Source organism: Octopus bimaculoides, chromosome 2 (genome assembly GCF_001194135.2).
Source record: "Octopus bimaculoides isolate UCB-OBI-ISO-001 chromosome 2, ASM119413v2, whole genome shotgun sequence".
Classification (NCBI taxonomy): Eukaryota; Metazoa; Mollusca; class Cephalopoda; order Octopoda; family Octopodidae; genus Octopus; species Octopus bimaculoides.
Window position 1 is genome coordinate 96,849,357 of NC_068982.1, and position 11,826 is coordinate 96,861,182.

The 11,826-nt window shown below is 35.4% G+C and overlaps 1 protein-coding gene across 3 annotated transcripts in view; it reads left to right on the forward strand.

The window, feature by feature from the left end:
* LOC106869109 (SEC14-like protein 5) overlaps positions 1-11,826 on the forward strand; it is a 109,627-nt gene that overhangs the window by 32,394 nt on the left and 65,407 nt on the right. For all 3 annotated transcript variants that reach the window (XM_014914649.2, XM_014914650.2, XM_014914651.2), the window contains exon 2: positions 3,385-3,534. In XM_014914649.2, coding sequence (XP_014770135.1) covers positions 3,385-3,534 — 150 coding nt within the window. The remainder of the gene's footprint in view (positions 1-3,384; positions 3,535-11,826) is intronic.

Sequence of the window (11,826 nt, forward strand, 5' to 3'; positions counted from 1 at the left end):
TACATTTAAAAAAATAACGTCGACCACTAACGTGGACAGTTAATGCGCTAGAAATAGATCACATCTTGTGTCTATTAAGACCTAAATTGTTCTCAACATGAAATATAGCAGCATACCAAAAACGTGAGCGGGCAAGACATTTAAAATCACCTAAAAAAGCATTATTAAACAGGAACTAGTTTCGGATTTAACAAATTCTTACCATTTGTCTATTCCTCATCAGCCTGATTTGTAATGTACCGCAATCATCAGAATCGTATACAGAGTTGCCCACCGCCATGGGTGTGCGTGCATATGGTTCTGCTAATTACAGCTTAATGGTATATATATATGATAATAAGAATAAACAGTTGGATAACAAGTATCAAATTAATGACATAACATGGAAATACAAGTTGCTAAAAATCATCATCGAAAATCTGAAAAAGACTTTTGACTCACCTGGTATATATATATAATATAATATAATATATATATATATAACTCGTATCTATTTAGACACCTGTTTGAAAGTATCATATGCACTCTACCTGGTTATCCTTGCACATAATTCTGAATCTCTTGATGTTTCAAGTTTCTTCTGCTTTATTTTCTGGAGAAAATAAGATTTGTGGTGGTTGTTATTGTCATCTTATTGTAATGTATTTATTCTACAAAAGTCCAGTAAAGACAAACAAACCATATATGTGCTGTATAAATGAACAATGTGTTATGACCATAAAATGGATGAACACTTTATCAATGAATACATGTGATACTCCTAGTATATAATAAAATAGCAGGGGTAATATATTATAAAAGCACAAAAATTTAAAATAGTCTTTCACAAACAATGTTATGAACTGCTGAATAAACTTCAACTGATTAATGTAATTTACAAATTTAGAGGCAGACATTAAAGTTATAAACCTCTTGACTCTAACTGCTGCAGTAGGCAGAAATGTACTGTACTTTCTTGCTAGCTGATCATGCTTCTACAAGAAGGAGCCATTGCAAAACAAAATACAGATAAAAAACATTGGTCGAAGACACAACTGTGTTTTGTAGAATTCCCACCAAAATAAGAAAATTGTCTGTTGAAAAGAAAGCTACATTAATAATGAAATTAATCACGCAACTCTATATGCTTATAGTTAACCTTAGCAACAAAATAACATTATAAGTGGGCATAAGTAAACCAGAAATAAGTTTACGTCAGTGGTCAAAAACATTTATATATTTCATTTATGATGTGTAATAATGTCAAAAATGTGGTTGTGAAAGATTCAAATATGAGAAAGCAAATATCTATTATCAGTATCAAGCACATCAGTCAGCATTATTCTGAAAACACTTTATCTTAAATGAGAGATGATAACATTTATCACGAGAACACTAGCCTTGTGATAGTGTTGGTTGTGCTAAGACCTTGGGCAGACATATGCTATATCATAATATTAGCAGTTCTTTAAAAAATAAATCTTGTGCTAAATTTTTCATGTTACCACAAAACTAAAGTTGGGGACTGTTCCTTGTGAGTCCCCCTCAAACTTTGGATACATTGTTTTGCTCCATCTTTACACAATCATTAGAGCTTGTATAACTACTCCTCTCCTGCTCTGCCCCACTTCTCTCAAACTTTAACCCCCTTGTTCCTTAGCATAAAGCCAACCCCATCCCCCTTGAGTTTCATGGTCTTGTGAGCTGCATGGCAACTTCCTAGTCCTGGTGGCATGACGAAAAGCACCCAATACATGCTGTAAAGTGGTTGGCATTAGGAAGGGCATCTAGTTGTGAAAACCATAGCAACTTGGCATATGATGCAGTCTTTGGACCCATCAGATCCTGTCAAACCGTCCAACTCATGCCAGAATAAACATTGATATTAAATGATGATGATAATGATACACTGTTCCAAATGGTTTTTTTTCCAAACTGGAAAATCAGTTTTTGGAATGCATTTTCAGATTTTGTGCACAGTTCTTGTAGCAAATTTTCTGCGGTCTTGTCCATTAGTTAAGTCCGTGACCTTTCAGGATGGATTTCATCTTTGGAAATGATTAAAAATTTGCAGAGGCAAAATCTGGAGAGTAGGAAGGCAGGAAAAGGAGAATCAGTTCATGCTTTGCCAAAAAATCACGGATAAGGAGCCATGAATGAGTAGTTTTGTTATTTGTAGTGCAGTATTTGGGTTCTTCCTTCACACTGCATCCCTGAGACATCTCAGAATATCTAACGCAAACTTATTGACCATCAAACCATGTTGAACAAACTCATTATGAATGACACCCTTCCAATCAGAAAAAGTTATCAACACCATCTTCACATATGAGTGAGTTGCTTTGGTTGTGGTGGTGATGATCCATCTCAGTGTGATAACTGTCTTTTCATTTGACATTTATAATGCTCCCATTTCCTCATCTGTTATGATGCTTTTCAGAAAGTTTTGATCAAGCTGATCCTAACTCACTGACTCAATTCCCTTTTTGTTCACCTGTTATCAGACACAGAAAAATTTTGCAGCAACATAATGCATCTTTAATTTTTCTTTTAAAGTCATGTGGCATGAACATTTACAGATGCTTACTTCTTCAGACAGCTGACAGTTTTCATGGATTGTAGCTTTAATTGTTACTGTGTTATCATTGTCCATGGCAGGTCATTTACATTTGGGATGATCTCCAGTGGTTGTTCTTCTTGGTTTAAAACACTAGTGCCACTCATAAAAGTATTTACAGTCCAGTCATTGCAACATTAGAAAAGACTCTGGAGAATTTTTCTTAATTTGAAACAGAATTTCACACAAACAGTTACTCTTTCAAATTCTTCCTTGTTCAGCTAACAGCAAATTACCAAGTGCACTAAACATACATCAACTCTAGCATGTGTAGATCAGTGACTAACTTATGTGGCATGATATGGATATTACTAAACTGAAAGTAAAATTTTCTTGTACTTGTGACTATTGCTGTGAGCATGCTGCACCAACTAGTTATAGTGTTGTTTTAAAAGTTCAATTTTTCTTTCTGGTAAGACCTCATATGCAACACAAGATGTATCAGAAACTAATATTCTGTGAGATGGTAGAAATGTTAGCAGGCCGGGCGAAATGCTTAGCGGTATTTCGTCTGCCGTTACGTTCTGAGTCCAAATTCCGCTGAGGTCGACTTTGCCTTTCATCCTTTCGGGGTCGATAAATTAAGTACCAGTTACGCACTGGGTCGATGTAATCGACTTAATCCCTTTGTCTGTCCTTGTTTGTCCCCTCTATGTTTAGCCCCTTGCAGGCAATAAATAAATAAGAAACTAATATTCTTATAAATGTTATACTGATACGTGAAGTACAAATACTTCAAGACTAATTATTAATTCTGGAACTAATATTCTCCAACTTTTTCTCCATAGGCCTATGAGAAACGGTTTCCTACTTGCAAAATGATACCGGTATTCCTTGGCAGTGACATCATAAGTGATGAAACCAGTGAAGATGGGGCCATTCATGTAGTCCAGAGAAGGTGTAAACTTGATGTTGATGCTCCCTACATACTGAAAAAGGTAAGAATACTTCAGTGCTGTCTTCACATATAAGATGATGAAATACCGATGACCTGGAACCCCTTTTTATGTGCAAAGATAACACACTAACTTCATTACTGTCACTCAATCTCTAACTTTAAAAAAAAAAAATTAAAGTACTTTTTATTGCTTTTGACTGAGTACATTATTACACGTGTATGTTCATATTCATGTTTGCATAGATACACACTAGTACATATATGAATAAATAATTTCTCTTTAAATGAAATAAATTTCATATTTAGATATCTGGTTGTTTGTGAGCCCCTCTTCTCCAAGTAAAGCATTATTTGAAATACTTTAAACTGTAAACAACAAATACAGGCAGGACAGTAATGAAAGGAAAATTCCAGCATAATTGCTGCAAACTTCAATAATTTTTTTGAAACAGGATTTTGCTGTTTACTTTCTATAGTGGATAGTCAGTACATTTCTCCACCATGGCCTGTAAACATGAATCAAAGCTTGGATTATGTATTTGAAGTCCAACCACTAAAATCTAACATCCTAGCTGGTTCTAACCACTGACCTAGTCAGTAATGGATTGTAATGTAATGTTGCTTAGACTCATGTCAGCCTTGATCAAGCTGACCTTTGATCAAAGGCATTCCATCTGTAACATCAAAGGCATTCAACTGTTTAGGGTTAATTAGTATTACATTATCTGTGTCCTTACTGTTTTTGAGATGTGGGGATCTGGTTTGTGAGAAATTTAGCTGCTATTTCTAGTAATTCAAGTGACCATATCGAGGTTCCCTCATTAGCTTATGTTGTGGAGTTAGTACAAATGGTAGTGAGCTGAGTTGGGGGTTTTTAATACCTAATTTATTGGTTTATATTTCTGAGATTTTGCTCTGATCTGTATTTAATTTTCACCTCTCTCTGGTTGATAAAATAAACACCAATAATAATATAGTAGGGTTAAACCAGTTGTTATTAGAATTAGTCTTGTCCTTTTGTAATAAATCATTATTAATATTAAAGAGTCAGCTGCCTAAAATTAAGCTTCTACCAGGAACAAGCTAATAGTCTGGTTAAATCTATTTCACTTAACATCTAAGGCTATTTGTAAATACATGGAGTTCACAATTTCCAAATTCTGTCTCTTTATATTTCTGAAACCTGTGTTAATGTTTTATTGAAATAGAAGTATTTTGTGTTTCTAAGAATATAAGCATCCTCTTTCTTCTTCAATGTACACCATTGCTACACTTTGTAATAACAGCTGCTTTGAGTTAACTTCCACCTATCTGTAAGAGATTACTAGTCATGTGCTCTGTGAAACATGGTGTTTGAGTCAGTGGGATGGGTTTGTGGACATGCTATAAAGACTCACCAGGTTTTATGAGTCATCAAAGTCTCCTTATTTGATGTCAACAATGTTGGAAGACTGGAAATCTGTTTAAAAGTCAAGGGTTAAGTACAACTGACCTATTACCTCTAAAGGGCACAAATAAATGACTTAGTATATCCATTTTTATAAAAGCCAGCAGTAAGTTTCTCTAAAATATCAGTTATTCTACTATATTATCAAATTGTCTTAGAAAATTATTATGGCCATGAATTATATTTAGTTTTTCTGATCTCTTCATTTTTCTTTTCCATTTTTTTCTGACTTTAAGATGTTAAAGTAGTTTGTTGTTGCTATTACTGCTGCTGTTTTTGTTCTTGTTGTTCTCCTCTTCATCTTCCTTCTTCCCTTAGGCAAAGCTTCCACTGCACCATCAAATGTACTTCTGTGTTCCAAGAGTTGCATGCAGTTTTGTCTTTTGTCTTTTTGGAGTATGAACTTGTGTGCTGCATCAGTTTTCGCTATATTGTGGGCATTGTTTTGTTGTTTCTAGTGTTAATTTACAGTTTGGTTGGTTTTCTTGAGTAGAATATGTGCCATGTTGTTGAGTGATTTTTATATTTCATGTGTTGTATGATTTGGGATCTTTCTGAATTGATGGGAACCACTTTTCATTTATGTTTTATGTAGTGTTTTTGGTACCGAAACACTTTCAAACTTCGTATACTTGTATATTTTGTGTTATAGAACAGATAAAAATTTTTGTATTCGAAGTTATTTCATGCAAAAAATTGGGATCTTTCTGAATTGACGGGAACCACTTTTCATTTTGGCAAAAATTATTGTTTACAAAAACAGCAGTAACTGTATTCAGCTGAATAGACATCAGTGATTGGTTGAAATTACAGAAAGACGACAACTTTAACATGAAATAACTTGTTAAGAAGAAATTTTTGTTAAGAAGGCTAAGAGAAAAAGATGTTTTATATGACACATTCTACCAGTATCCCAAGTTTGAAAGTGTTTCGTCAAGAAAACAAGTGGTTCCCGTCAATTCAGAAAGATCCATGATTTGTGTTATGTGATATTGTGCTTTATGGATTGTATTATATTAGTGTGTGGCAGCTGTTTAGAACATGTGTTGTTAGTGATGTTTAGGATGTTATATAATATGGACATTGATTATGTAAGAGTATGTGTTGTGTCATTTTATCAGGTAGCAGTTGTATAGAGTATGAGTTGTATGTTATTTGTGTGAGATTTGCTGTTATTTAGCCCCAGGTCAGTCCGGAATGAGCCGATTTATGATCAAAGGCATTTTAACCATGGCTAATCCATCTTTTTATATATCTAGGATATCATTATCCAATGTATCCTTTTATTTTTAAGATGGTAGGGACGTGATTTGAGAGATATTTGACTGCTTTTTCTAGCAAATTGAGCAACCATATAAAGGCTTCCTCATTGGTTCAAGGGGCATATATTATCAGCTACATGTTATGTAGGAGTATGTGGTGGTTTACTTTAACCCTTTAGCATTTAAACTGGTCAAATCCAGCCAAAATATTCTTCTTGTTTTATGTCCAAGCCAGCCAGATCTGGTATCTTACACCTACCCTACAATGTCATTCTAAAAAATAACCAAATACATAATAGAAATCTTGAATCTATGAGATAATACATGATTAATTCGAAGCAATGTGAATAACTAAGCATTACATTTGAGAGAGTAATCTGAATGCTAAAGGGTTAATGAGTGGTGATTGTATAGATCAGTGGTTGTCAACCTGTAGTCCGTGGACCCCTGGTGGTATGCAAAGATAGTACTAGGGGTTCATGAACTAAATTCAAAATTTCATATGTATATATATACATAAGGATAAGCATATTAAAAGGAGTCCATGGGAAAACTCGTTTAAATAAAAGGGGTTCTTGGTTGTGAAAACGTTGGGAGCCACTGGTACAAAGTTATGTGATATGTGGGTTGTATTATATTCATCATCATCATCATCATCATCGTTTAGACTGGCAAACCAGATGGCTGCACCAGGCTCCAATCTGATCTGGCAGTGTTTCTACAGCTGGATGCCCTTCCTAATGCCAACCACTCCAAGAGTGTAGTGGGTGCTTTTACGTGCCACCAGCATGAGGGCCAGTCAGGCAGTACTGGCAACGGCCATGCTCAAATGGTGTTTTTTACGTGCCACCTGCACAGGAGTCAGTCCAGCGGCACTGGCAACGAGCTCGCTCAAATGTTTTTGGGGTATTAGTAGACTATGTTTTGTGTGATTTGTGTTATTTTTTTAGGTGATGATTTTATAAGTGTTGTGTTGTGTAAATTGTGCATTAAATATATTGTATACTTGGTATTAAATTAAAGATATCACACATAAGATGTGGGCTATTCCTAGTAAGGGCTATTTTTTGAACAGGATTTAGATTTGTGAATGCTGGTATACTTTATAAGTTTTTGTTCATGTTCTTTTTTAATCATCATATGTTTTAATTATTATTGGTATAGTTTTTACTGTATATCCTGCTTATTTCCATTTCAAAATCTTTGTACTGTGATAGTTCCTCAATCTCCTTTGAGGTAGTGTTTTAATCAAGGATTCAAAATTTCTGTCAAGGTACAGATATTTTCATTCCTGTCCTGCACTCTTTTGCTTTCATCTTCTTATCAGTCAATGAGCCATGTCCCAGATTACTGTAGCCAAGTTATTGTCATAGAACCGATATATGACAAGGACCTGGTTATCTCTAGTATTGTGCAGCTTACCATACTTTCAGGAGGCTAATAAGGATATTGACACTTCTCCATTAGAGTAATGTCCTGCAGTGTTGTTTACTGTCTTAATGAGGGAAAATATAGAGGATTTAATTTTTAAAATAATGTACCAGAAACATGTACAAAAATAAACAAGATTTTTGTTGCAGGGAATTTTATGCATGTAAATATATTGTTTTCGTGTGGCTTATGTATACTGTAATGTTTTGGTTTTGTATTGAGAAGATTCTGTGTGCTGTGTAATTTATATTATTCTATTCAATGAATAATATATATTTTATAAACTATTATGAAATATAATGCAGATCGTGCAATATATAAATTAGAGCATGTGATATATAAGAATATTAATAAAACACTTCCCCTTTTTTCAATAGGCTTAATCTGGAACAGAGCTACTCAAAATTTTAAAACTATCATCCCTTTTTGTTTTGCTAAAACGTTTTCAAAATTCCCTTGCTATGATTCATCAAAATTAAATACACTACAAAAAAATTGTTGCTGACAGGTTGATCACTATTAATAGACTCCATGCACATAAGTCATTTCATTAACATAATGTGGTATGTCTGAACAACATTTTAACCCCTAATATTGGCTTCACATTTTGGCACAAGGCCAACAATTTCAGAGTAGGGTTCGAGAAATTACAATGCTCCCAGTGATTAAATGGTAGTTATTTTATCAACCCTGAGGCAAAGTCAACTTCAGCAGAATTTGAACTTAGAATGTAAAAAAATGGACGAAATGCCAGTAAGCATTTTCCCTGGGGTATATTACTAGATAATTCACACACGATAAAAATGGAAGATAATTTTGAAAATGAGGTCCTTTCAAAGTTTTAAAGAAAATTTTTTGTAGGTTGTCATATCTTAGCTTTCTATATTTGGTTGGTTGTCATACCTTAGCTTTCTATATTTGGCAAGCTTTCATAAGAAAAAGAATGGGTAACATATTGACTTTCCTTCTTGGTCCTTAGAGAGAGTCATGTTGACGTCTTCGAATTGTCCCAATGTCGAATAGCAGTAGTATTTTTAACTTCTTCACTTCCTACTCTTCTCTTCTTTGGGACTCACCATCAAGTTAAAAAATGTTTTTATGCAGTTAGAATATTTGGAGAATCTTCTAGAAGTGTTGTTTATACAAGAAAAATGAAATAGATAATTAAGCAACATAGTACAGTTTTGTTTTAAACAATTTATTTCACTCACTTTCTATAATAAATTGTATGTTCAGCATTTGTAAGTTGGAAGCTGGAAGCAATTAGAAAGAGATTTCAACAAAATTTCTCTTGTGTGCTACCAACACATTATTTGTTAGATAAGCAACACACACACACACACACACACACACACACACACACACACACACACACACACACACTCTCTCTCTCTCTCTCTCTACTAAATGAGCACTATATATATATATATATATATATATATATAATGTCAGTGTGCATACTTGACAGAGTGTTAAGTGCCTTGAGAGAAAAGTTGGACCTAAAAAGCATCAGATGTGGTGTGCAAGAGAGACAAAATGGATGAGGATAGCTGTGTGAAGAAGTGTCACACCCTAGTGGTTGAGGGAACCTGTGGAAGTGGTAGACCCAGGAAGACCTGGCATGTGGTGGTGAAGCATGACCTTCGAACATTAGGCCTCAAAAAGGCAATGACTAGTGACCGAGACTTTTGGAAATATACTGTGCGTGAGAAGACCCGGCAAACCAAGTGAGACCATAACCCATGGCCTATGCCAGTGGTGTAACCAGCCCACTTATGCGTACCTTTCCTTCATTGGACACTAAACTCTGTTTGCGAAGACCTGTTGAGGCAAGTGAAATCGAAATGAAATTCGATGACAGCACCGCATGACTGGCATCCGTGCCAGTGGAGCGCTAAGAGCACCATCTGAGTGTGATCGTTGCCATTCGGGTGTGGTTGTTAGCAGTGTCACCTTAGTGGCACATGAAAAACAACATTCGAGCAAGGTCGTTGCCAGTGCCACTGGACTGGCTCCTGTGCAGGTGGTATGTGAAAAACACTTTTTGAGCATGGCCGTTGCCAGTACCGCCTGACTGGCCCTCGTGCCGGTGGCGCATAAAAGCACCTACTGCACTCTTGGAGTGGCTGGCATTAGGAAGGGCATTCAGCTGTAGAAACTTTGCCAGATCAGATTGGAGTCCTCAGTCAAACCGTCCAACCCATGCCAGTATGGAAAGCGGACATTAAACAATGATGATGATGATGATGATGATGATATTGCTTATTTGGCCACTGAACGAGCAAACCTTGAAGTCTCAGTCAACATAAAATGTATCATAAATTTGACTCTACTAAATGTTTGTTGTTCTTTATAACATAATTTAACCACTTTAACAAGAGCACTTATTGTATGTATGTGTGTATATCCCTAACATTATATATTTCAGCAGAGAATGCTCACTTCATTTTTGCTTAACCTTTGAAAATTGTTCACATTCAAGGTTCACATATTTTGACCATTGCTATCATGCAGCTTCACACTTTGTACACAAGCATCATACATCCTCCCATAAATCTGAGGGAGAAACCCTTTGTTACTTTGAATAGCTCTTTGAACTTGTTTTACTCTATTCTTACTTTGGTTCACTGTAGTTTTGGAATATTTATCTCCATTGCTAATTAGGTTATCTAGATAATAAAAACCATCAACTATTTCAATATATATATATATATAAACAAAAAAATAAGTAAATTTCAAACTTGGGATAGCTGTGAAAAAATACCTAGAAAATTGGGCAAATACCCCTAGAAGATGGAAAGAAGTTGCCAGTAAGTGGCTACAGAGAATCAAACCTTGTACTTATCACAGCTATCCTGTGTTCAAAATTTACTTTATTTTTTTGTAAAATACCAACCCACTTGTTACTTCTAAGTTTGTTTATAAAAATGTTCTCATATATCATCATCATCATTTAATGTCCATTTTCCATGCTGGTATGGGTTGGACAGTTTAACAGCAGCTGGCCAGCTGAAGGGCTGCCTAGGCTCCATGTCTGTTTTGGCATGGTTTCCATGGCTGGCTGCCAACCACTTTACAGAGTGTATTGGGTGCTTTTATGCAGCACCAGCATGGGTGCCTTTTACATGCCACTAGCACCCATGAACAAGAGGGATGCAGGGACAATCACAGTTTTACTTAGCCTTGCATGTCTTCCCAAGCATAGCAAACTGCCAGGAGTCTCGGTCCCTTGTCATCCCCTCTGTGAAGCCCAACATCTGAACATCTTTTCTCACCACTTCATCCCACATCTTCCTGGGTCTACCTCTTCCATATGTTCCCTCTACACATATGCACGCAGAAAGAGAGAGAGAGAGATCTCATTTTTGAAAGATTTCTAGTAGCAAAATGATGTTATTTGATGCAATTGAATACTTAATCTAGTACTTAGTAGAAATACCTTGTGCATAATACAAGTTTGAAGGACCAAGTAGTGCACACAAATAAAATGGTATATTGAGGTGTGTGTGTGTGTGTGGAGGGGGTCTGTTTACTTTTGTGATGTGCGTATGTACATATCTATTCACTTTAATTAATAAAACTGTCAAGTTACCACAGAACTGTTACTCAGAGTTTCATGTTCCCGTTTGTAAGACAGTTGTGATGAGTTTTCATCACAACTGGTTGATGAACAAGAATGAAACTCTGAGTAACAGCTCTGTGATAATTTTGCAGCTTTAATAAAAAAAGTATATTACCCGAACTTTGGTATTCGAGTACTATTTTTCCCACCTTGTTTTGCACTTATGTGCTCACCTGTATTTGTGTATATATATATATATATATATATATATATATATATCAGTACCGCCTGACTGGCCTTTGTGCCGGTAGCACGTAAAAGCACCCACTACACTCTCTGAGTGGTTGGCATTAGGAAGGGCATCCAGCTGTAGAAATTATGCCAAATCAGATTGGAGCCTGGTGTAGTCATCTGGTTCAACAGTCCTCAGTCAAATCGTCCAACCCATGCTAGCATGGAAAGCAGACATTAAACGACGATGATGATGATGATATATATATATACATATATATATATATATATTTAGTAAATGGGTTCTATTGAATTGTTAGCTATGGTATTTCACACTAAATTATATACAATATGATAACAGTAAAAGATATCAGGCTGTGAAAAAAAAAAAAAAAAAAA